Source organism: Typha latifolia, chromosome 2 (assembly GCF_019914945.1).
Source record: "Typha latifolia isolate L0001 chromosome 2, TyphaL0001v2, whole genome shotgun sequence".
Taxonomy (NCBI): Eukaryota; Viridiplantae; Streptophyta; class Magnoliopsida; order Poales; family Typhaceae; genus Typha; species Typha latifolia.
In genome coordinates this window covers 3,501,328-3,527,625 of record NC_133087.1, presented here as the reverse complement: position 1 = coordinate 3,527,625, position 26,298 = coordinate 3,501,328, and the positions used below count along the sequence as shown (strand labels likewise).

The following is a 26,298-nucleotide window of genomic DNA, read 5'->3' as shown; positions in this document are numbered from 1 at the left end:
AATGAATTAATATACTATTAAATTAATCTTATATATCAAATAAAAATGTCTGCTAATTCAAGCTAAATTTGTTAAAATTATGATATATATTGGTTGGTTATAGAATTTAGTATTAGAGCAAATAGTTTTAGAGGTTATGATTTATTTTCTAACTCTTAGTATCACGGTACAGCAAATTACTGTATTTTATTATTTATTATATATTCATGTGCAATATTAAATTTATTACTTAACAACTTAAGTTTTTAATGACTATCTATAATCAACTACTCGAGCTTACCAAAATATGACCGAGTTCAGAAATATTCGTGTGCAATATTAAATCTCATTATACTTATGGTTTGGTGAGTTAGCATCATCTTCGTCGTGCGATCATGTTATATCCTTCAATTTGTTTTTAATATCATAAATGACTCTACTTAATTAATTTATAGGTTGATAACAATACGATTCTTTTTAATTATATACTTCATACGTGCATGGTGTAGTTCATTTCTCCTTCAAGCTGACCCATTCGCTCACGCCATCAGCTCGCCACCATTAGATTCGTAAACTCTTGTCGTATTTACCATCAAAATATATAATAAGACATTAGACAAACAAGCTATTTTTGCATCTACGCCTTTCTAAAATCTTTTATTTACATAGAGACCCCTCCAAACTTGATAAATTCCTTTTTTTTTTCTCATAACAAATAAATTTTGTTCCACTTGATAGTAAAATCTTTGTATCGTTACTCCTAATTAAAGATTAAATTTTTAATGCATTAAATTGTTTAGATTTTAATTTTTTTTAAAAAAAAAACTTATTATCCATCCTTTGAACAGTACTGTTCTAGTCTATATAACTTTCTTTCTTCTCCTCGTAAGTACCAACTTCAATACCTCTCACTACTTCCTCCTTAAAATCAAACATGGTCAGATTCTTCTAAAGATCGACGAATGCCCATGGGGCTCTCTCGGATGGATAGCCTATCTGCTCATGCTTGGGGCTCTTATTATTACCTATCTTATTCACTGACCTCTTCTCCTTTCTTGAGCAAGTATTGGCGAACCAGAGATTTTCAAAGGATCTGGCAGTAATTTGATTGATGTTTGCTGCCTACTTCCTTCTAAATCTTACATAATTAAGTTTGGCTAACTAGTTGTCTCCACACTCTGATAAGAAAATCTTATCTATATTTAGCAAAACTCGAATACTGAATCAGGTCGAATCGAATTGGATCAAGTATTGCTCACATTTTTTGGATGATGCTAGTTAGACAGAATCAGATACTTATTTAGGTGCTAAAAAGTCACAAATTTTAAGGCCCAAGGATTACTGCCATACTTATTCGAAATTATTGATGCAAATAAGAGACTAAAAAGGATAAAGTTAATAGGAAACCCTCATTTTAATTCACAGGAAGATGCATATTAACATATTATTCGATCTGGCCACGAAAGTGGACACTTCGAGCACACCTTCTAACTAGCATATTAACATATGCTATCCCCCGCAACTACTATAATCTACTCCATCTTGACCGTCCACTCGATTCATCCATTAGACGTCAACGGTTGAGATTCAAGTTTCACCAATCGCGCGCGACTTGGACGGTGGCTTTTTGGATCGGATTTAGATGGTTCTAGAAAAATCCATGCCTTTTTAATCGTTCATTATTTTTTCTGTCGCCCGTCCCATTTCTTCGTTGAGAAGCTTCTCATTCGCAAAACCCTAATTCTAGGATATTTGGATCGATAAGCGATCCCGAACGGTAGGTGTTTGTGTTTAGGATCTGACCAAGCGTGGTTTTCTCGATCTTTGATCGTCTTGTAACTTGATTGAGATGTGGAGATCTCGATCTTTGATGCGTTGTTGACATCTTTGCTTGTTTTTGTGTCTTTGATGTGCAGATCGCCTCTTTTTTGCATCGGGAGAAGTAATTTATAGACGCAAAGATGAGCGTGGTTGGTTTTGACGTCGGAAACGAGAGCTGCATTATAGCGGTTGCTCGGCAAAGAGGCATTGATGTGGTTCTCAACGAAGAATCTAAGCGGGAGACGCCGGCCGTGGTGTGCTTCGGCGAGAAGCAGCGGTTTATCGGCACGGCAGGCGCGGCGTCGACCACGATGAACCCTAAGAACTCCATCTCCCAGATCAAACGCCTGGTGGGCAGGAAATTCTCTGATCCCGAGCTCCAGCGTGATCTCCAATCGCTTCCCTTCATGGTTACCGAGAGCCCTGATGGATTCCCGTTGATCCACGCGCGATATCTCGGCGAACAGAGAACTTTTACGCCGACACAAGTTCTTGCCATGATCCTGAGTAATTTGAAGAGCATTGCCGAGAACAATCTCAATGCGGCAGTCGTTGATTGCTGCATTGGTATTCCGATCTATTTCACGGACCTCCAGAGGAGGGCGTTCATGGATGCTGCAACCATTGCGGGATTGCATCCTCTCCGCCTTTTCCATGAGACCACTGCGACTGCTTTGGCTTATGGTATCTATAAGACTGACCTGCCGGAGAATGATCAGATAAATGTGGCTTTTGTTGATGTTGGGCATGCAAGTATGCAGGTCTGCATCGCGGGGTATAAGAAGGGCCAGCTGACGATTTTGTCACATGCATATGATCGTTCTCTTGGTGGGAGGGATTTCGATGAGGTGCTCTTTAAGCATTTCGCCGCTAAGTTCAAGGAGGGTTATAAGATTGATGTGTATCAGAACGCACGTGCTTGCATCAGACTGCGAGCGGCATGCGAGAAGCTGAAGAAAGTTCTCAGTGCGAATCCGGAGGCACCATTGAATATTGAGTGCTTGATGGATGAGAAGGATGTGAAGGGGTTTATTAAGAGGGAGGAGTTTGAGCAGATCAGTGGCCCAATTTTGGACCGCGTTAAGGGACCACTAGAGAAGGCGCTTAGTGAGGCTGGATTGACCATAGAGAATGTGCACTCGGTCGAGGTGGTTGGATCGGGGTCTCGCGTTCCGGCAATAATTAGGATACTGACGGAATTCTTTGGGAAAGAACCTAGGCGTACCATGAATGCAAGTGAGTGTGTTGCTCGGGGTTGTGCCCTTCAATGTGCTATTCTTAGCCCTACCTTCAAAGTGCGGGAGTTTAAGGTACTAGTTTATGCCTTTCTTTGATTCAGTCATTTTTATCATTTATTTTCTGCTTGGAAGAGTTTTTATGTACATCAATGTGATATTTTGCTTCCTGCAATATAGTTTTACAATCATTTATTGTATGCATGCACTTACAGTGCAAATGCTTGTTATATTCTTCTCGTCAGTCCATGTTCTTATAGCTGAAATATCTTATTTGGTGAAGTTGGAGCATCAACAATGATGATAGATTGTTACTGCATTAGCATAGGAAGGGAAGGGGAGTATCAATCCAGACATCCTTCTATAATTGTTTATCTACTAATGTTTATGTATTATTGCATGTTTTGCATATAATGTTTAGTAGTTTGTTAAGAGATGCTCAGTTATCTTGCTTGATTCTCTTCTCCTCGGTAATGCATTCTGGATTACAATGGTATTGAAATAAGTTAGATTGTGATATAACATACTAATATACTACTCCATCATACGACTTGTATTTCCAATTGTCTCTTGTATCTTCTATTCCTACGTTGTCCTCTTTCAGTATTGTTCTGCAGATGCATATATTTATTTGCTTAATAAGGTAAAGTCACCACCCAGCAGTTTTCACTTTTCACCAATGATGTGCATTATAATAGCCCACTAGTTTAGATTCTGGCTTTTACAAGTTGTCGGCAGGCAATTCTCTGATAGCACTCATTTTTCTTCTTGGATTCCATCTGTAATAGATTGCTTCATTTTCGTGAGCAATTGTATCATAGGAGTGAGGAATTTCCTTAGAGCAAAGTATGCTGAAGTACTCCTTGAATTTTTTTAAGAGTAATAGATACTTAGATCTGAAAATTATTTTTGGATAAAATGGAATATGCTAACTTTCTACTTTTTCTTACTCCCTCTCTATTAGAACTAGGGTAGATTTTTGTAAAATAGTAAAACACTACGACGGGAAATGTGAAGCACCTCTCTTTGCTAATAGTGCTCCCTTTTCCCACTGGATGTTTTTTGAGATTTCTTGTGCCTTTTCTTCTGCTTCTTATGAGTGTGATATTGTTATTGGCATTGTCTATCTTCTTCAGGTTCATGAAAGCTTCCCTTTTCCTATTGCTTTGTCATGGAAAGGATCAGCCCCAGATACTGAAAGTGGAGCAACAGAATACCAGCAGAGTACAGTTGTATTTCCCAAAGGGAATACGATTCCTAGTATCAAAGCTCTGACATTTTACAGGTCTAATACATTTACAGTTGACATTGCTTATGCCGACATAGGTGACTTGCAAATCCCAGCAAAGATTAGCACATACACGGTAAGCTGCAAGTACCTGTAGCTATGTGAGTGTATATGCTAGCCTAATTAGTAGCTTCAGGATGCTGCCTTGAGTGGTAAATATTTGCTACATTCTTACTGTTCAACAGATTGGTCCATTTCAAACCAGCAAAGGTGAAAGGGCTAAATTGAAAGTCAGAGTCCGCTTGAATCTCCATGGAGTTGTTTCAATTGAATCAGCAACGGTAAGTATGGAGAACAACTGGTCACATCAATCCTTTTGCTTGAGTAAGCTTATTCATTATTTCATTGGAAATCTGCAGATGTTGGAGGAAGAGGAAGTTGAAGTTCCAGTTTCAGCTGCAAACGAGCTACCAAAGGAGGCTGCAAAGATGGATATGGATGAAGCACCAAATGAGTCCAGTGCCACTGGAACTGATCTAGATATGCAAGATGCTAAAAGTTCGGCAGATAATTCTGGTGCTGGGACTGAAAATGGTGCGCCAGATTTTGCAGAGAAGCCTATGCAGATGGAAACTGATGCAAAGGTCCTTTGTTAAAGTTGTCTCTTCAATGTTCATTTTTTTTTTATAGGATCTGAATGTCTCAATATATTGCTTTTATTTTTCGTCTCTGGGACCTCTCTGCCATTAAAATATACTTATAGCTTGACCGCAGAACACAGTTGTCTTATGGAATTCTAGGTAGAATAGCTCATCCATTGTCTGATCTATACTTTGGCAAGCAGGATATATAAATTCATACATCCTTGGGAAAGTTGATTAAGGATCAGCACAATCACACCTTCTTGCACATGATTGAACTTGCAATTATTTTAAAGAAGAAACTTGTGTCTTGATCTTGCTACCACTATGCTATTAAAAATGGCGTGCTTGCTTATATTTGACTTAACTTTTTTAGACTCTCTGTCTCTATTTTATGGCAAAAGCTAGGTCCTTATATTGGTTGTTGCTCTGTCATTTTACCTTTATTGTTTTTAAGTTGCCCTGCTTGGGAGTTATTCTAGTATTGTACTCTTCCAGTCTTAATTCTTGCTGCTTATTTAGCATTCTATTTTTGTTACTGCAACATTTTATGTCTTAATTTTCTGTACCACCAGAGTATATATCTTGGTAATTAGAGCTTCACCCATGTAAATAAGCACTTTAGCACTATAATTTACACATTTTGATTTGGGCTGTAGGTTGAGGCTTCAAAAACGAAGTTGAAGAAAACCAATGTGCAAGTTACTGAGTTGGTTCATGGAGGAATTGCAGCTGGGGATCTGCAGAAATTTGTAGAGAAGGAGTTTGATATGGCGTTGCAAGATAGAGTAATGGAAGAAACAAAAGACAAGAAAAATGCTGTGGAGGCCTATGTTTATGATATGCGCAACAAGGTATAATTTTGTTCTGTAAAGCTTTGGTCTTGTTCTTCCAAAGTAATGAGATTTTTCTGATGGTGTCTTGTATTCCTGCATTTAGCTTTATGACAAGTATCAGGACTTCATTACGGCAACAGATAAGGATGAGTTAATTGGAAAGCTTCAGGAAGTTGAGGATTGGTTATATGAAGATGGTGAAGATGAAACCAAGGGAGTTTATGTTGCTAAGCTTGAAGAACTCAAAAAGGTTTGGTTTTGTCTTATTGCTATTTGACAATGATTGCTTGTGGTGCTCAAGATCACTAACGGAAGTCATCTGTATGCAGCAAGGAGACCCTATTGAATTGCGGTATAAGGAGTGGACAGAGAGAGGTCCAGCAGTTGACCAACTTGTTTACTGTATAAATAGCTTCAGAGAGGCAGCCTTATCTAAGGATCCTAAATTTGATCATATTGATTTGGTGGAAAAGGAGAAGGTATGGCATAGAATGATGTCCTTGGCAGGCATCCTTTCCCTTTTTGCTTGATTTTATTTATAGATATTCTGCTCTTGATGTGGCACTTTGTGATCTGTCTTGGCAATCATTGATCGAAGGTGGTTTGTCTCCTTAATGAGACACAAATTTTTGTTTGCATTGGTGACAGAATTTCCTGGAATTACGGGTTTTTAAGATGAAATGAGGACATAGAAGATATGTTGATTTTCTCAAGGGTATTAGTGAGGATAATTAGAGGAAATGGATGGGCTACCTATTAGCCAATAGGGTCTCTTTGTCATTTTTAGTCTTTGTTTGCATTGGTTGCGTCAGTTAAAATGAGGGAAGTGCGTATTACTTGACAATAACATCGATTTAACCGATAAATCTGAGACATAGTTGAACACTAATTTCGCAAATTCTACTTCCAAGAAATGTTTTATCTGCTGCTCGAATTGAATTTGATAGTGCGATCAAGTGAACATCTTGAATTGGGAAAGTACATTGGTCTCTATTCATATTTTGGTTAATTTTATGTGTCAGGTTATTGATGAATGTTCGCAAGCAGAAGCATGGTTGAGAGAGAAAAAGCATCAGCAGGATGCATTTCCCAAGCATGCCAACCCAGTTCTCCTTTCCGCGGATGTCAAGAGGAAGGCTGAGACGCTTGACAGGTAAAAAAAATGTTGTGCTAAATTAAAGCAAGCATTCTCTCTTATGGTGATCTTTTAGCTTTCTTCCTACGCATGTTTCCAAATGCTTAAAATGGGATGACCTTGTTTTATTTTGGAAAAAATCAGTTTGCTGCATATAGCATGCAAACGGCCGTTTATTATCTTATCAAAGTTGAGTCATGTATCTAGCTTATATCGATGGATTGATATATGCGTACTTCCACAGGGTTTGCAGGCCAATAATGACGAAGCCTAGGCCCTCACCGGCCAAGCCGCAAACTTCACCACCAACGGAGACACCACCAGCACCACAACCTCAAGCTGGTGAGCATCATCAGGGAGGCGAAGCAGCTTCGGAGCAAACTACTGAGGCCAGTGGTCAGGCACCAGGAGCTGAACCTATGGACACAGCTTCAGACACCGCCGCATAACTCCGTCTTAGAACCCCACATGTTACAAACAAGTTTGTGCTTGTCTTTTGTTTTTCCATTTCCCTTACAGCGATGCTCTGCGTAAATTGAGAGTCAGAAAATTTGCGAAAGCTGATGGCATGTGCTTATTATTATTATTATTTTTTTTTCTCATGGCAAAGATCCTCGGGTTTTTGATGTTGTGCTAGGATCTACTTTTTTATTCAGATTGATCGCCCTCAGTTTTGCATGCGTACCTTCCATTTGATATACTGTTGTCTCAGGTCGCGATATTGTGCGAGTGTTTGTTTCCAGGTCACGTTTATTCCCTCTATGGGTTGCTCAGGTGTGGTTGGATATTTATTTGCGTCTGTAATAGCATTTTAGCTCCATGAATTTTGCATACCAAATGCTTCGTTGTGTCGTCTTTCCGGATAATTCATAGTTCGTATCTGCTAATAGAATTTACTTATCCTGACTGCAATTTTTTCTGCAAGTAAAGAGAGATAAGGATGCCTTTTATCTTACAAGTCTTATCCCCTTATAAAAAGTTATAAGATCGAGAATTTACTTAATTCACGTTTCATTCTGCTAAGCTTTTCACAAGTACATCACAGTCTAACATCCATCCTTTCTACAGCAAAACATTCACATCTTCCAAAAAACGCCATAAAAGAAACACCATCCGCTTCCACTCACTTGTTAATCTTCCCCCTAAGCTTGACATTGAGAACCCTCTCCATCTTTGCGAGTACCGCCTGGTTCGGCACGGCCTTTCCGCTCTCGTACTCCTGCACCACCTGCACCCTCTCGTTGATCAGCTTCGCCAGCTCCGCCTGGCTCATCTTCTTCCCCACCCGCGCCTTCTGGATCGCGATCCGTACCTCCGACCCAACCCGCTCGAAACCGCCCGGCTCCGTCGTCTCATCCAGCTTCCTCACGTTGACCGCGGGCGCCGAGCTCGCTGCCGACAACCTCTTGTTGGTGCCCGCGTCGTGCTTCTTCACCGTCTCCACCGCCGCGCCGGAACGGATCGCGTCGTTCACCGCCTTGGAGGACTTCATCTCCGCCACCTTCGGCTTCCTCCGGCTTAGGACCACCGGCTCCCAGTCCTGGGTAAGGTTTCCCGTGAAACGACTCGGCATTGCTTTAGCCCAGAAATGCTAATAATGTGTAAAATAGAGGAAAGAACCACCGCGTGGGAAGTAGGAATAAGGAGGGGTCTATTTATAGGAGAAGGGGAGTCTGGAAGGTTCACGGAGCTTCTCGGGATTATTATTTTGGAGGGAGTGAAAGTCCGCTGCTGGTTAGGGAAGCTACGAATCGTAAATTTGTAATTTCTTAGAAGGTTATCAGCCGTCGGATTGATCATAAATTCAACTGACGGCTCATGATTGCTCGGATGAGACTTGGGCAGCACGGAGTGGGTTTCGGGTAATGAGGAGGATAAAACTTGGGCAGCACGGTTCTCGGATCTGAGAAAGTGACTCTCTGATTCGGGCCACTCCGCCTAGCCAGCCCGTCATCAGATACTTGCCTTGTGAGTTGTGAGTTGTGAGTTGTGATCGCACATAGTGACATAGTGGGTGCCCATGGGCCGGGCTGAACTCTGGCCGAACATATCAGGCTTACTTTGGGTCCAGACCTAGCCCAACAAATAGCCCCAATCATCGATTTGTGAGATTTTCGGGTCACGAAGGGATGGACTAGGACCTCGTAGATGTGCTTCTTTTAAATTTTTTATTTTATTATTATTTTATTTTAAGTAGAAGAAGCTATCACTAGCTTAAATAAAAATACTTCGATTAATGGACTCAGCAGAGAAGATCACAAAGCTGGTGGAGAAGCTTCTCAACAAGCCCCACGTAGCAAAATCCCAAGACCTTGTGGCCTTGGTGCACTGCCCAATCGGCTACTTGGTTGGCCTCCATGAAAATGGTGGCCAACCCTCACCTCCCGAGACTCCTTTAGTAGGGTTGAGCAGTCCATCATGAGCGCACGAATACACCGGGGCTAGTCGTTCCGCCTCTGCAATAGTTGCACCAGCTCCAAAGACTCCAGCTTTGAGTATCCATATACATTTGCTACTCAAAGGCCTAGCCAAAGCGCTCTTGTCTCAACCTCCATTGCATGGTTTGCCACCACCGGTTCCCAAGCGATGGCCGATAACAACCCCTTCTTCGATCTCAAGACCGTCCTTGCACCTCTCTATCAGCCGCGCCCCGTGTGACTAAACTTTGCACCACCCCAGCTCCGAGCGCTGGTAGCTTATCTCGTCACATTGAATATATATATATATATATATATATTTATTTATTTATTTTTTTGGGGGTGGTAATTGATACAAATACTATAATAAAATTCAGCATTTTCTCATAATTTGAAGTAGCATGCATGTATATTGCAAAGTGGACGAAGCACTTGACATCAAGAACGAGACATGATCACATGAAACTGCTCTTTAATTATTTCACGAACTAGAGAAAAGAAAAGAAAAAGATTCCAGAATGATGCAAATGATACCATATTTCCTCCAGGGGCCCATTCTCATATTGTGTCGTAGTACATAAATGAATAAATTATTAGTTCGTTGATCTGTTTATGTTCCATTAACAAACACCTAAACTATGTACAGAAAGCAATCATAGTACATATATGCAAGGTTTAAATATTTCTCGCTCATTAATATATTCACCAGCAACCACTCCCTACACCCAAAAAAAGAGTACTGCTTTGGTTCCTCTTTTGTCACCCACTCCTTTGATATAATAGAAATAATCGGTGCAATAACTAAAAGGTATTAAATAACTTAAAATGTGCACAAAAGATTTCGTAATATTATGTGCATGGAAATTAATATTTAAATTCTCTTAAATACCCTTATTCTCACACATCCCAAGGTGCCTGGAGTATGTTATATTATTATAAACACCTCTACTTCTCGCTAGTTTAATTTTTTTAGCCAATCACTACGTAGGATGCAAATATAATTATAATGGTTAATGAAATCAAAAGCATCAATAAAGTTTTTTATAATATAATAATCTGGAAATGGGTCCCTAAAATTTAGGATCTGGAATACGCATGCGGTGGGATCCACATTGCTGGCCACTCAGTAGCAGCAGGAGGTGGGCGGATCCGAGCCGTCTATTTTCTGTCCGACGGTCAGAGAACTTTAAATGTTGGCCGTGAGATTTCCTCCTTGATGAGCTACACTGCCACACAAAACGACAGAAAAGGAATTGTACTAATTAATAAGTAAAATAAAAACAATAATAAAAAGGACAAAAAGAGAGAGGATGGTTTCGGACTTTTAACCCGAGTTAAATCCAAGCGTTCGGAAGCTGCCATTATACCCGTAATTTTTTTAAATTAATTATCTTATTAGACATATGGTGAAAAAAATAATAATAATTTAAATTGTAAAAATTAAACACACTTATTATGACTACTTGAAGGCCTAGCAAAGGGGGGAAAAAAAACTCGGCAAAGTAGGAAAGGGTTAATGAAGTCTTTTGGAGTGATCATATGCTATTAGTACTCTCGAGTGTAAAGAAGAACGTATGCATGAGTATTTTGTTCCCATACAAATGGTATGCATGTCACCAAACATTAGAAAGTCTACTATTTTTGGTAAGATTATTATTGTATAAGAGAGTTTAGTCACACGTTAAAAAGATTAGTCAGACTAATTTATATAGAATCTTGGGCCTTTAGCTTAAGCTTTCAAGTTAAATTAGATTCTAAAGTTTACGCTAAACATTGTTTTGCTTTGACTTAGAACTCTCGCGAGCTAATTTATTGGATCGATGGATATATAATTTTTTATGAGAGAGTAATGGTACAGAAAAGATAGTTGAGTATCATATATGTATGAATTTAGTCTCACATAAGTAGGAAATGACGGTGATCGTGAGCATTATTATCATTGTTTTATGTTTGAATATTTAACATAAAATTTGCTATTGTGAGAGCTTAAGTTTTAAAAATAAAGGTTGGTGAATTAAAGTGTTAAATTAAGAGATTATGAGTACAAATTTAGTTAGATAGAAATATTCTTATCATCAAATAAGTTGACTAATGCAGCATTATAGTCAGATGCTACTAATGTGGTAGGCGTCATTCTTAGGAGAATTGATTAAGTTGTATAATTTATATATAGAAGAGTATAGTTTGGTCGTCTAATACAGAGTATAATTATTATTTTGATGCGACTTAAAAAAATAAAAAATAGATTAGTTTTCTAGGATAATAAATAATATATAAAATTAATGAACTAAAATATCCTTTTAACTGTAATGATAAAATTAATTTGAATTTGTATTAAAAAAAATTATTCAAAATTATTTATTTTTTATTATAAATAAAAAAGATTTATTTATTAAAACTTAGCTAAAAAAAATTAGAGAACCCTCTTCAACCCCAAGCAAACAAGAGCTTATTAACCCTGAGCTCATTAATAACCAGAGAGAGCGGAGATGTGGCATCCGGCCCTACCTTGATTCATACGTAGCTTATTTATTTATTTATATTTTTTTTCTACAAACTAGAAAACTATTTCATCCATTTTTTTAATATATATTAAGTATCCCATAATTTATAGAAAAAGAAAAAAAAAACCACAACAAATCAATCAGCCTTGCCGCTAACTTGAGCGTTCTCCCCGGCACAAGATAGTGAGAGACTCACCAACCCCAACTCATAGTAAAGCTTAAAAAATTAAGGGACAAAAAAAATAAAACGTAAAAAAAAGGGGGGGGAAAAGGGAAAATAGAAAGAAAGAAAGAAAAGAGTGAGAATAATAGCATTCTGGGGCCCACCGCTCCCAGCTTTGTCCAAAACTGCCGTCACTGTCGCCATAAAGCGAATCCAAACCCCACCTTCCACTGTTTGGGAAAAAAGAATAGTAGATGGGCCCCGCACTAAAGAGGAAGGATCCAAGCCCTTCATCTCGGGCTCTTGTCCGCTAGCAGTTGACCTGTATCTCGATCAGGGCCGTCCGTTTTGCTACAACGAAAGAGCCCTCAGTGGTTTGGTTTGGCTTTTTCTAATCATTACCATCGAGTGGCAATCATGAGAAAATTAGATGGATATTTTTTATTTTATTTTGAGGTTTAATAAACAGAAAATTAAAATAAAACTCGTCTTTCTTCAGCTTCTCCGTTACCTTCTCCAAATATAAGATTGTCAAATAATTTTTTAATTATTCTAAAACCTACTCTTTTAAAAAGAAAAGAGAGGGGAAGCAAACTTGAGAGCATTTTTTTTTAATCTATTTACTAAGTGATAGTTGAGAGGATCAAATATAATTTATTCTTTATTTTAGTTTTTTTGTAAACAATTTGAAAGAGATCTATTTCGACAACAGTAATTAGTAGTGATTAGGAATATGAGTTGGGCTTGAATGACTACCAATTAAGATGGTGTTTGGATATAATTTAACTCTAAAATCTAGTTAGTTATTCTAATTTCTTAATCTTAAATAAGGTATCCTAAATGGATTTAGAAAAATTGAGAGTTTAGCTTAAAACTGGAACAATGGTGTTATTATTATCTTAAATGCCCTTCAAAAATTAATGACCCAGGAAGAGAGATGGATAGCAAAATTTTAAATAAGGTAAGGAGAGTGGAGAAGAGAGAAAAAAGAAACTCAATTTATCTTAAACTAATGTTTAATTATTATTATTATACTTGTTTAATAGCTTTTTGGTTTAGCCTATGATGATTCTGAATCTCTGGTGATATACTAAAATAAAAATAACTCTAATATGAGAGTATTGAATTACTCTAGAATGTTGTATTCTGACGACGTACAAAAAGTGTCCGCAATCCATGCATTAGATTAAGTAATTTCGAATTTCTGGAAATATTTGGGGTTGTGTGTAAAAAAAAAACTCTAGATTGTAATGTAAAATAAGAGAGAGAGAGAGAGAGAGAGAGGGCAAATACGTGAGTGTACTTTTAAAGCCCTTCTGTGACAAAACACTGCACGGCGTCCGCACCGAAGAGGACATCACCGACGACGTGAGTTAAAAAGAGAAACGCTTACGATTCCCATAAATGGCTTCTTTGGTGGATGGAGAATTGGAGGAGGAGCGAGATCTTTATATATGTACATATATATAATAATAAATAAATATAAAATAACTCCTGGATTATAAAGCAATTCGCGTTTCCGTCCGCAGTTGCTGATGGTGAAACGAAGAAAATTTTGTAAAAATAAAGATGATGTCAATAGTGTGCATTTAATTGTAAGGTACTCCACAAGGTTGACTTAAATTGAAATATTTAATTCCGACATTAAACTGCTGCCTAATGATGATGAGTAATGGTAGGAAATACATGTAGCTCCAGCTAATGAGAAGGATTATTTTGTTAAATTACAGGCTTATTTACATATTTATATTATCTTATAATTTGTTTACTCTGTTGGAAGAGTATTGGAGAAGCCACATTTCTCTGATTTTGATGCATACAGACAAAAGAAGAGAGAGATGGAGAGAAAGAGAGAGAGAGAGAGAGAGAGAGAGAGAGAGAGAGAGAGAGAGAGAGAGAGTATTTGAGCTTTTATACCTTTGTCAACTATTCTTTAGTGCCCCTGGCTCTCTAAACAGGCTCATCTGAGAGCTTCTTCTCAGAAGTGACTCTTGAGACTTGAGAGAGAGAGAGAGAGAGAGAGAGCAAAGGTGGGATCTTTTTTTTTTCTTCTTTCCTCTCCTTTTGGGTTCTCTTTTCATGCATTACTTGTACACTTCTCATGTGGGTTGTTGGATTTTGCCTGGGAAAACCCGAGAAATTTACTACTGGTTTTCTCTTCTTTCTTCCGATTTATTTCCTCGGATTTGGAGTTTGTTGGTGAAGAATCTTCATCTGGGTCGTTGGGATTTGGTGGGAAACATCAGGTCTCCCTCGCCCTCCTGATGTTTTCTCTTTGATTGGGAAATGTCTCCAAGTCTCCATCTTCCTCCTTGTTTCCTTCGTTCGCATGGCTCATGGCTCATGGCTCATGGCTCATGATCATGATGCCTTCCATGAAAGATCATAGATTCTTTTTCATATTTAGTATTTCTGAGCCATTTCATGCTGCCCCTCGGCCCTCGCCCCCCATCTCGATCACCTATTTAGTAATCGATCGAAGATTTAGTGGGTACTTATGCACTGCTTTCGTTTACATGCATAACCTATATCTCACATTGGGGATTTTTTTAATTCCTATCACTGATCCTTCGGAATAAGGATTGCAGCTTATTTTCTTGTTTCTCTCGATTATAATCCTAAAAAAAATAAAATCTTTGACAATCTAATTCAGGTATTCGAAGAGGAGGAGGAAGAAACTTTGAGAAGATGCTGAAGACAAGGAGTAGACCAGTTCACAAAGAGCAGTTCAGAGCCAACATGCTGCTTGATTCATCCCAAGATCTTGGTTTCTCCTCTGATGGTGTGATGAAGAAGGCCAGGAACAGCTCAATCTTCAGCCTTCCTGGCCTATTCGTTGGATTCAGCACCAAGGGCTTATCAGACTGTGATTCAGCTAGGAGCCCAACATCTCCTCTGGACTTTAAGGTCTTCTCCAATCTTGGCAACTTCTTTGCTGGTTCCCCAAGATCACCAGGCCTTGATAAGAAACCAAAGAACTTTGATTGCAACAAAGTGGGTCTTGGCCTCGTGGACTCTCTCAATGATGAGACCACCAGTTCATTTGGTAAGGTATTGGGGTCTACTTGGAGCAAGAACATACTGTTTGGATCACAGATGAGCATGAACATCCCAAGGGCCGAAAACTATCTGGATGGCATGAGAGGTGATCTAATAGTTTCAGCTACCAAGTCATTGCCCAAAGATTGCGGGTTTCCTTCAAAAAATCTCATTTTATTGCCTAACAACCAATCTGGCAGCTCAATGATGTCGTTGGGATCAAATGGAGGTGAGCTAGAACATGGAGAGTTCGGCAGAGTTCGATCTTGTTCCGCGAACGTAGGTGGATTCTCTTCCCCTCTTACTCTGTTCGATGCCAATCCAAAGTCTAGTACCGCAATTCTCGAATCGGATTCAAACAACTCTCTATTGGGTTCTCCTCCATTAGCTAAAGGAGGCATAGGATTTGACAGGTCTTCCAGTTCTCTTCCTGTGTCTATTGGCTCATCTCATAATATCATGGGCTCCCTCTCTGCAAGTGAAATTGAGCAATCGGAAGATTACACTTGCATTATATCTCATGGGCCAAATCCAAAAACAACTCATATATTTGGGGACTACATTTTGGGATCTGACATAATTCAGTTACCTGAGCAAAAGAACAGGAAGAGGGAAGAAGAGCAAAAGCTGGTTAACTCTGCTGTGGGTTCTTTGTCCGGCCGTGCTGATGATTTCTTGAGCTTATGTTTCTCTTGCAAGAAGAAGTTAGGAGGGGAAGATATCTACATCTATAGGTTAGCTTTGTTAATATTTTTCCCCAAGTCCTTTCGAATGATTCTGAGTATATCCCTGGTTTCATTTTATTTTATTATTACAGTTTATACTTGTAGTCTCTGAAGTCTCTTTGTATGCGTTGCAGAGGTGAGAAGGCGTTCTGTAGCTGCGATTGCCGTGATCAAGAAATTCTAATTGAAGAGGAAAAGGAAAAGAATGCAATTGAGTCTCCTGATTTGTTCTTCGATGAGGACATCTTTCTCACGGGGATGGTCGTGGCTTCATAGCCAGAGGATCCTGAGATCCAACAATATCAACCTGCAACCAATGGGACTTTTATACAACAAGTAAGATCATCCATTCAGGAAGATGTGTGTGTGTGTGTGTGTGTGTGTGGATCTTTTGCAGCTGTGGTTGATCAGTATGTACATCATTTTGTTTAACTGATCCTGTCTCAGTTAGCAGTTCTCGCAATTGCCCCTTTTTCTAATGCAGAGTTTTGTATTTTCTGGATAACGATTGTGTTGGTAATTATAATCATCGGCGCTCCCCGTTTTCCACTTTCTCACCCTGCGGCAGTTAATATGAATGACATGAAACTACTTCTTAGGTATATCTTCTTACTGGGCTATCCGCAAATAAAATCCTTGGATTTTAGTAATATTAAAATTAGGTTTTTGAAACTGAATAGTGAATACAATTATTTTTTATACAAAATATCTATTTTTTTTATAATAAAATACGTATAATTTACATAAGAAGAGAACCCGCAGATGCCTTCTTGTTTCTCGAAGAACTCAGCAGATAGGATTGTTTATTTGTTTGACGAATATATTTCCGTTAAGAATTTGACGTAATGTTTAAGGCAAATATAGATAAAATACATTGTTTGCAGACCAATGGGATACTCAGAAGGTGAATGGAGAAATTAGCATCCTATATTCTCAACAATCTGCTTATTGTAATATTCAACCAAACAACCGCAGAAACACTTGCATTATTGTAAACAAAGTCGTTCAGATCAGCAGAGAAATGCAACTCTCATAAATTGACTGGAATATAATTTCACTACAAAAAAGCCAACGACATCCCCAAGTAGAGTGTTACTATTAAATAGTCAAGGGCATTAGCTAATGTATTATGTATTCAATCTGAAATAATCTCAAACAGCTCCTCCACAGCTTAAATTAGAACACTTTTGCAGAGCAAAATAACAAGTCAAAACAAAGAACAAATCTGAACAACTTCCACTTATAGGATCAGGAAGGGCTACATTAAATAAAGTATTAATTTACACCAATTGACTTGGAAAACTGCCAGGTAAACCTTCAATGGCTCCTTTCTCCCACTTATAAGTTATTAAGACTCTTCTCCTCCAAACCAGTTGCATATAGAACTACAAATTTTACACTTCCACTTGTGGGCCACAGAATAACGTGGCTTATTCTTTTGTCGAAACACCAAAAATGACTCCTCTCACACAAAGAATGGCAACATATCAAGAATAAATAGCAATGAATACTTGTGCTTCTGAAAATCAATCTATCCAAAAGGGTTTCCACCGACAGAACCCAAAGAACTTTGGATGCTTGGATGGGAATATATGGCAGTAGAATTTTGATCCACCCCTAAAGTGCCGAAAGCAGCTCCATCACTGCCTGGACCAAAACCTCCCTGTTGACTGCAATCACACCACATAGTATATATATGAGAATGGAGAAAACATCTTTCAATTTCATTTGGAAAAGGTTGGAATCATCCATAAAGTAGACCTATTACAAGTTGTAATACTGTCGTCAAAGGAAAAGTTTAACTAAAATTTCGAAAGTTTGGGAACAAAAAAACCAACTTTGTAGGCACTAAACACTCATTGGGATCTGCAAAGTTCCAAAGCTAATCCCTATGTGGAGATGAAGTCTCCTCACTATTTTTCTTCTCGAGATGAGTGATTATGAATTTCAAGGCGTATTGAATTAGCCTAAAAGATTTTAAACCTTTTGTTTCTCACAGTATTCACATTCAATTTTACTAGACTTCTTGGCCAGCCTTTTCTGTAAGGGAGAGAGATCCCCTACATGATGACCGATTACAGCTTTTTTTTACTCTTCTAGCGCTTGCCAGTCCAGAATTGTAACTAGCTAAGCTTTCAGCTCTTCTTTATCAGAAAAGAAAAGGAAGAGAAAGCACCTTTCAGGTCTAACTCTTGAGAAAATAAGTTAAGAAATCATTACAATTTGCTCTACGGGCTTCTTGACTGAAAATTGTGAACACCTGCAAGAGGGCACATTAAGTGGTCTATCAATATGTTAACTAGGTTCTAGATTTCGATAAGTTTCACCTCCTAAGATCAACGTATCTCCTCAAGATAAAGCTAGAGGATGGTATATCAGATTGCTGGTACTCTTCTGTTGGCAAAAAGTATAGTAACACTAACAGAAAAGGAAGGAGCTAGTTTAAGGAGAGGTCTAACTATTTCTGTTAACTCTCTTTGCACCTATTTGCATATTCCAACTATAGCTACAAATATGAAACTGATTAGTCCTTACTAGTGTAGCATTTTGTCAGCCTCTTGCATTTTATAACCAGCTCAGCTGGTCATTGTATGAAACTAGTAGGGAAATGATAAACTTGTCAGAATTACTTACGGCATTGGCATCATTGTATTTGGCACTTGTTGGGAAATGTTACTTGGGACCTGCTGCATCATGTAGAGGCCTGAAATTTAACTTAACATTAGCAACAGTAAAGAAAGATATAAGTGAAGAACCATAAATGTGTATAAAACAAATATACTTGGAGAGATGGCTGAAGGATAAGACAATTGTTGAGACGGTTGCTGCGGGAGTACCCATCGTGGAGAAGGAACTCCAAAGCTGGAACTTCGAATTAAGGCTGGTGGAACAGTCACATTTGGTAATGTCCCTTGCAGAGATGCCATAGATGGAAACTGAAGAACATGAAAAAGAACAATAAGATAATCTTTTGTTAAATCCTTCATAGACAGCATAACAACTCTTTTTATCAATAGTGAAGATCCCTCTTCTTGGAAAATGCCCTACATCACTGATCATGCTAAAGGATCAATGCATATTTCCACGATTTGCTGCCAATGAAGCTTTCGGTGGAAATTCTTGCATTTCATATTGCCTACGATCACAGGAGTAGGAAAGTTTGAGCACCTATTTGAATTTTTATACTAGGTAGTAATGGTAACAGGCTAATCAAGGATAGAGCTTGGCAATCCACACTGGGTAGAAGGTCTGCAACAATCTGACTAGTGTGAACTGAGAGAATTGGATGCAGCAAATTGCTAGAAGAAACAAGAGAGGTATAGAGAAAAGACGAGGATAAGTGAAGAATGGAGCATCCCAAAATTGGAACGGGGGTATAACTGAAAGTAAAAGTCTACAACACAACAGAAAGGTTTCATACCGTGGGAGCCTGAGGCATTGCTGTCTCATTTGCAATATCAAATGGATTAACAGATGTTGTAGGCTGGGGAGTTGTTTGCTTTGTCTGGAACATTGGAAGATAATCAGCAAAGCAAATTGGGGAGTAGGAAAATTGCATAGAAGATTGTGATGATATTTTTAGAAGGAATAATTAACAAGACAAAGAGATAGAATATACCATTCCAATAGGATATTGCATGACATAGCCCATTCCAAGCTGCGGACCTCTTTGCAAGGTTGAGAGTGGTGTAGCTGTTGATGGATAAAGTGACGTGAAAAAATCCTGTAGACATTTCATATTCACGGTCGATGAAAATATTACTAGGCATTAACTCACAATCAGAAGTGTTGTTATGGCTACCTCTGGAAGTGCTTTCCTTCCACTAGATTTGATTTCCCTCAAAGATGACAGTGCTGAACCTCCGCCACTAGATTCTTCAGGGGGTATCGTCAATAGTTGAGATGAATGTGCAACTGTTGCATCAACTGAGGCAGGAGCCACATTCAAGGATCGTTGAATGCTTGGTTCAGCTGGTGAATTCTGTGGCTGACAACAAATGCAAAGGTGAGATACCTCAACTAGCATACTTTCTTTAAATGATTATACACCAAAATATACTTTACCTGGCTGTTTAAAGCTCCAATAACAGGTACATCAAATATTGAACTTGAAGACTGACTAGCTGCAGCGGCTGGAAGAAGTGAAGATTGTGACTGCTGCATCATGGGCAACTTCTCTCCACTAGTTTTTGGAATGGAAACGACAGCAGAAACAGGCAATGTTAACATGTTTTCTTCAGATGCAGATTCAGAAAGAGATATTTGTGCCACTCCAGATTCCAGAGGATTGGGATTGGTAGGCACTTGAGCCTTTTGCTGACTGAAAGCATCAAAAGATGCCCACTCACCATTGCTAGCTAATAAAGAATTGGTTTGCTGAGACACATTCTGTAGTGGTTGTTCTGCAGCAACAGGGGGTTCTGAATCTGCACTAAAATCGATCAAACTTACTGAGTTTGCCCCCTTCGGTTGAATTGAATTACCATCACTGGACCCCATGCTACTTGAGGAAGACGTCCTCTGCAATTGTGAAACTTATCAAGAATAAGTAAGCACTTCCAACTTTAATGATGAAAAGAACACTTAAAACTACTACAAATTGTAATTAAGTTTCAATAAGCAACTCTCTTATGGAAATTAAGGGAGGATGCAACTCAACATCACATAACAGCTGACCATGCTCATTATTCCGGAATCTACAAACATGTAAATAAAATGTAGAGAAAAAAAGAACAATGACCACATTTATACACAAAACTTCACATTTGACCACAATACATGAGAAACCCTTCTTAAGACGTTCTTCTATAGTTTAACATTGTCTTACGTTGTCCTATTGTTCCAGATTCTAAGCAAGTAATGGCATTGCAAGGGATTTTTGCAAGTGTGACAGCCAAGAAAAAGAATGGAACGTACAGAAAAATACTTTGGCAGAGTGTTATACTATTCTGACTAATAACATATTCATATACAATGAATAAAAAGAATACCAATGTCTGTCAAGAATTATCAGAGACCTTGGTTCCATCTAGTTTAGGAGGGTCGCCAACCCAAAGTGGAGGTGTATCATCACCCAATATATCCCTTACGGGCCGTATTGCAGGGGGACTTGACCCAACAACATCTTTCTGATGATTTGGTGACCCACCTTCTGCCTTTAATGCTTCAGCAAATCTACGGTCTTCAAATCTTCGAATTTGGCTTCCATTTACGGATTTGTCATCTCGATACCTGTCATCAACCACCTCAAAGTGGCGAGGGCTCCTCCTATAGTCACCTTGACCATAACCAGGACTCCTTTCTCCATAAGCATATCGGAAATTTCTGTCATCATTACGTCCACCATAACTAGGTCGACCATTGTAATGGTCGTTATATGGTGGACTTCGTGACCCAGCACGGTTCAGCCCTGTCCTTCTGTTTTCACTATAGTCTTCCATATCATTCTGAGACATTCATAAATAAAGCCCAAAATAGAGATCAAAAGGCAAGAATCTTTTCGTTATTTCCATTTTTGTCAGCAAGCAAAAAAGATATCAAACTTCTTTTGCTGCTATAAGCATTTAGATACTACCTTTGCCCTTGAAGGCCGGTCAGTGTTTCTTTCCCCTGCATATCTCCGATCCACATAGACATGCTTAATGAATGTTCTGAGTTTGTCAATGTTACTGAAACCAAAAGAAAAGATCCAGATACCCTTTCACGGATACGAATCGAATACAAGATAAAGAATCAAATATAACCTGCTATCAGAGTATGAATTGCGTTGTGGATCCCATTCCTTAAAAAATATTTGCCTGGCATGCTGTACGTGATGGAAAATAATTGAATAATGCCAAATACCTTAAATTAATAAACATATAGAATATGAGCAATATAGAACAGACTATTACCTCATTTCCCCCTTCTTTAAGGGCATTAACTTCTTGTGAAGTAAATTTAGCCATTGATACTGATTTCACACGGTGTGTAAACTCCCGACTGAAAAAGTTTATATGCAAGAATATATTCTAGTCAATGCATCCTTTTCATGACATTCCACCAAATTAAATCTCTTATATTCAGGCCAATGTAAGAGCATCTTCTAGTCAACATTCAAAACAAGCCAGAAAGGTGCATAAATATACTGAAAGTAGAAATTAGAAAACTCAATATAACAAATAGCCAAGCAAAGTCTTACTGTACACCACTGCAGTTGGTACAAATGAAGGTCCAGAAATTTGTGCAGACATATTGTGGCCCCTGTTGACATATGTACGTTAGATAGCCTACCTAGATGACATGCCCCTTCAGGACGAAGTTGACTTTCTCTTCAAGATAAAATTTAAATGTAAATAACAAGAAGTTGAAGCATCACAAAATACTTTTCACACGAAATAGCCATGAGTAAAGAGGCAGAACACCGAGAAGAATGAAAGGTTTTCCACAAGCAGTATTCAACTAGAAAGGCAGATCAGGAACACATGCTTTGGAACAAAAGAATCACCATGTCTCAGATCAAACACAAAATTAAGACATAACTTATCTGGATTTTACTAGAATGGATGAGATGTTTAGCAAATCATTTGGCACCATAAACAAAGGCTTTTCATGCTAGTCATGTAGTAACACCAGAACTAGGAAGTGCACTTTGGCACCCCCATTCTACCAGTTGGTTCAAGTGTGCCATTTGATATAAATGTCTCTTTTATCAGTTTCTCATTTCATTGCACTTATAATGTGAGGTTACTAGTGGGCGACGCACATAAGCTATCTTACGCACTTACAAACTTTAGCTGATTCAACCCCCCACCCCCGAAGAAAAAAAAAACTTTAGTTAATGTCCAGTAAAACACTGTCATAGCCAGAAAATATATCCTTGTCATGCTGCGGGTACACAAATATTTCTTCTCTAAATGAAGCATTCAAGTTTCAGTATACATATATAGAGAGAGAGAGACACACACACATGTATATATGTTCGTATATATATATATATACATATTTTAAGGTGATATGTCCCCTAAAGTATTCACGGCATATAATCCCCTCAAGCTCCACCTTTGTTCAACATCCAACCATCAATTCCCTTCATTTTGGTATATTAATGCATTGGGTTGGATCAAAACATATATTCATAAAATTCTCTTCGACAAGTCCCTATAATAAATGCGATATTCATGAACCGGCCTACTGGAGAATTCTCAAGATTTTGTTACCTAGTTCAGTTTACTGAACATTGTTGCAAAAACCTCGTATAACCTCTCTTTTTTATAAAAATAGATAAAAAAAAAGCCTCACACCAACATTTCTTACGTGTTCAACAAAACACAATGAAATGGAAAATGATAAAACTAACCAGGTTATTGCAATTGATGCATCTCTTGTTCTCGGGAAGCTTCAAAAGGGCCCGAATTATCTTCTCATTCTTCTCCTCCTCTTTGATCCGGTTCGCCATTCTCTCCTCAAAATCCTCCCGTGGTTTCCTCAAATCTGCTTAATTCCGCACGAGATCCAAGCCTAAACGAGAAAATTTTGAAAAAATTAAATCAGATCACGAAGAAACTCGTTCATATCTCGAGAAGCTCAATCTAATCCCCGAACCAAAGTGAAATCTGTATATCGGAACTCAAATCGCACAGATCTGAAACCACATCCCATTAAAAGAAAACTAAAAGCAGTTCGAAGTAAACCTCCTTCAGTATCGAATCAAAATTCGCGCCGGGATGGATCCATCGACGAAGAGGAGGGAAATTTAGGGGCACGGTAAGATTTGTAATACGAAAAGCTCGATTAATTTCTCTACTTCCTATTTCCCTTTTTGGTCATCGAAGGTAGAGGAAGAGAGAAAGAGGTGGGGAGTACGAGAAAGGGAGAGAGATCCGAAGGCGCGGACGACGGGCTGCGGTCTACGGATGGTAATATTCCGACGGTGCAGCTTCTAGAAACTACTACGCTTCTATTTACCGCTATCAAGCCTAAGCTTATAACCATATCCTACGGAGATGGATAAAAATGAGGTGCTGATGTGGAAGGGAATTAGAGGGGCAGTATGCCAGGCTGGCTGGGGTCAAATTTACCGTCACTAATTTTAACCCGACGGTTTAGGCTTCCGGAAGTCAAGATTCCTGACGGGGCACCTCGAATTCGGGTTTGTCTCAAATTAGAACTGAAAGAAATTTTATAAATATAATTTTTTGGGAAAAGAAACATGACAAAACTGCATGGCAGAAAATGACATCCACGTGAATATACATATATATTTTATATATGTAGAGAGAGAGAGAGAGAGAGAGAGAGAGAGAGAGAAGGGCTTGGGCCTCAACTTCAAGGATAGTGTCCACCATGGTCGGATGGCTAGACTAGAACATCGTGACACCACGATGATTTCAAGCCAAGAAACTAACACGTTCCTCATTGCTTAGTGGGTCCCGTACGCCATTGAAGTTGATTTTAGTGACACCTGGAGGTGGGTGAATCTAATCTTCCGGTTTTTGGATCAAGTTGGTGATTGGTTTTTGAACCCCACTATTATCAAAGTATTTTGCCATCTGAGGCGCCAGCTAGGCAATATGTTCTGCCTTAGTCCTCACCGCCTCAAAGCAAAGTTTCTTCCGAGCCATCCAAATCATCCAAATTGAGAAGGCTACAATGATTTTAAATTTATCTTGGTCTCCTTCTAGATGCTCATGATCATAAATTAACATATCATCCAGTCAAAAAGAGAATTTCGTTGTTTTAGATAATGACTCTCTGGACCTCAAGGGCATAAAGACAATGGTAAAATAAATGCTCCACATTCTCTCTCTCTCCATATATATCTCTAAGCACACAAAACGTAAGTACAAACGTCACAGTAAATTAGATAAGATGATATATAACTAATAGTGTGATATCAAGTTGTAACATATACTGTTAAGCTTAATGAATTATCGGCCCACGAGCTTGTTCTATGAAAGAAAAAAGGTTGTTGAAACTTTTATATTAAATTTGAAGTAACATCCTACATCTAAATGACTTTGTGATTAATATCCTGTAAGTAATTTGTTACGTGATGCTCAATATTATTTGAATTAACTATGCTAACATCACCCTACCCAAATTTTCTAATACTCCTGAGAAATGTCCTTGAAAAGGCGTTGGATTTATAATGGTATTTTATACAAAGATATTTTATACGTAAAAATAATATGAATAAGTATATCTCCTATAGATGTTAAATATATTTAACTTAGTAAAAAAAATATAGGAGATATAGTGATTCAAAATAAAGTTCTTGAGGTAAAGTGATTTTGACCCGAGATACAAAGAGTACAAAATATATTAAACATCTATAAATATGACTGAATAAACATCCACTATCTTACCATATACTATAAATTTATGTTAACTAATATCCACCATCTCTTTTATAAAACACTCTTCAACCTACACAACAAACCAATACCTCCATGAGTATTATACTTTCACATTTGATAATTAGTATATCCTAAATATTAATAGCATAATTCGACGCAATTGACTTAATTTGTTTATATGGCATGTCGGGTCAAAAAAATTTATACCATTAAGTCAAGCTAATTATATATTATGAGATTTGGTCTATAATCGAGTTGGGCTTCGACTTTGATTACAATTCTAATTTCTCAAACCGACCGCTCCATATGATTAATATACTATATATAAAATTTAAGTAAAAAATATTCATCTCCACAGAAGGACTTGGGCCTCAGCTTCAAGGATAGTGTCCATCGTGGTCGGACGGGTATACCAAAACATTGTGACACCATAGTAGTTTCACGCCAAGAAACCAACACCCACTCATTTCTTAGCAGGTCCCACGAGCTGTCAAAATTGATTTTAGTGACATCGGGATATAGAGAGGAGTCTAATTTTCCAGCCTTTGGGTCAAGCTGGTTGTTGGCTTCTTAATCCCATCCCTATCAAAGTATTCAATTGCCATATAAGATGCCAGTTAAGTAGTATATTCTGTCTTGTTCCTGACCCTCTCAAAGCAAAGTTTGTTCCGAGCTTTTTAAATCATCTAAATTGAGAAGGCTATAATAATCTTAAAATATCTTAGTCTCACTCTAAGTAGTCTCAATCATAAATAAGCTATTTACCATTCAACGAAAAGAGGATTCTAATATATTTAGCATTGACCTCCAGACCTCAAGAGCATAATGACAACGCTGAAACAAATGCTCCAGATTCTCTCTCTCTCTATATATATATAGATATATATATATATATCTCTAAGCACACAGAGTCTCATTTCAGTTCTCTCCAAATCGTAAGTGCAGACGTCACAGCATTATCTTTTCCATGCCGGCCTAGCTCCTCTTTAGAATTTCACGTTGTTTGTATTCAAGTAAAAGTTGTGTTCATTGGAAGAATAGACACAATTCACGGACAAGACGGTCAGTGCTTGTAATTTTAAACAATACAGGATCTTAAATAAGCATAGTAAGTCAAGGAAGGGCATATATATATATACGTGACTCTTTTTTGTATTTTTTTTCTAAGAAATTATATTTTACCTCATATTATAAATATTGATACATGAAAAAAAAATCGAAAAGAAAAAAATGAATT

The 26,298-nt window shown here is 38.1% G+C and overlaps 4 protein-coding genes across 8 annotated transcripts; 2 read left to right on the top strand and 2 right to left on the bottom strand.

Annotated features, from left to right (window-relative positions):
- The first annotated feature begins 1,627 nt into the window (after positions 1 to 1,627).
- On the top strand, positions 1,628 to 7,553 carry LOC140781275 (heat shock 70 kDa protein 15-like). Its single transcript, XM_073127198.1, has 10 exons — positions 1,628 to 1,756; positions 1,896 to 3,110; positions 4,172 to 4,399; positions 4,509 to 4,604; positions 4,683 to 4,907; positions 5,564 to 5,758; positions 5,844 to 5,990; positions 6,070 to 6,219; positions 6,763 to 6,893; positions 7,120 to 7,553. Exons 2-10 carry the CDS (start codon positions 1,941 to 1,943, stop codon positions 7,322 to 7,324), a joined length of 2,547 nt encoding a protein of 848 aa, XP_072983299.1. The 5' UTR covers positions 1,628 to 1,756; positions 1,896 to 1,940; the 3' UTR covers positions 7,325 to 7,553.
- Positions 7,554 to 7,869: 316 nt separating this feature from the next.
- LOC140781277 (multiprotein-bridging factor 1c) lies at positions 7,870 to 8,522 on the bottom strand. The gene has a single exon (XM_073127199.1). The coding sequence runs from the start codon at positions 8,446 to 8,448 to the stop codon at positions 7,999 to 8,001; it is 450 nt and encodes a 149-aa protein (XP_072983300.1). The 5' UTR covers positions 8,449 to 8,522; the 3' UTR covers positions 7,870 to 7,998.
- Positions 8,523 to 13,734: 5,212 nt separating this feature from the next.
- Positions 13,735 to 16,228, top strand: LOC140782636 (FCS-Like Zinc finger 10-like). Of its 3 annotated transcripts, none has more exons than XM_073129313.1 (3): positions 13,735 to 13,989; positions 14,613 to 15,732; positions 15,858 to 16,228. In XM_073129313.1, exons 2-3 carry the CDS (start codon positions 14,648 to 14,650, stop codon positions 15,997 to 15,999), a joined length of 1,227 nt encoding a protein of 408 aa, XP_072985414.1. In that variant the 5' UTR covers positions 13,735 to 13,989; positions 14,613 to 14,647; the 3' UTR covers positions 16,000 to 16,228. The 3 variants fall into 3 exon arrangements, with proteins under 3 accessions (XP_072985414.1, XP_072985416.1, XP_072985415.1); XM_073129315.1 differs by having other exon boundaries at positions 13,867 to 14,205; XM_073129314.1 differs by lacking the exon at positions 13,735 to 13,989 and adding an exon at positions 14,250 to 14,450.
- Positions 16,229 to 16,949: 721 nt separating this feature from the next.
- On the bottom strand, positions 16,950 to 23,663 carry LOC140782513 (uncharacterized). Of its 3 annotated transcripts, none has more exons than XM_073129124.1 (14): positions 23,397 to 23,663; positions 23,063 to 23,223; positions 21,905 to 21,966; positions 21,618 to 21,705; positions 21,468 to 21,529; positions 21,299 to 21,392; positions 20,742 to 21,170; positions 19,789 to 20,244; positions 19,526 to 19,711; positions 19,343 to 19,447; positions 19,145 to 19,228; positions 18,506 to 18,659; positions 18,358 to 18,427; positions 16,950 to 17,393 (listed from the first exon to the last, which is right to left on the bottom strand). In XM_073129124.1, the coding sequence occupies exons 2-14, from the start codon at positions 23,159 to 23,161 to the stop codon at positions 17,255 to 17,257; spliced, it is 2,028 nt and encodes a 675-aa protein (XP_072985225.1). In that variant the 5' UTR covers positions 23,162 to 23,223; positions 23,397 to 23,663; the 3' UTR covers positions 16,950 to 17,254. The 3 variants fall into 3 exon arrangements, with proteins under 3 accessions (XP_072985225.1, XP_072985227.1, XP_072985226.1); XM_073129126.1 differs by having other exon boundaries at positions 21,299 to 21,333; positions 23,397 to 23,599; XM_073129125.1 differs by lacking the exon at positions 19,145 to 19,228 and having other exon boundaries at positions 23,397 to 23,637.
- Positions 23,664 to 26,298: the final 2,635 nt, after the last annotated feature.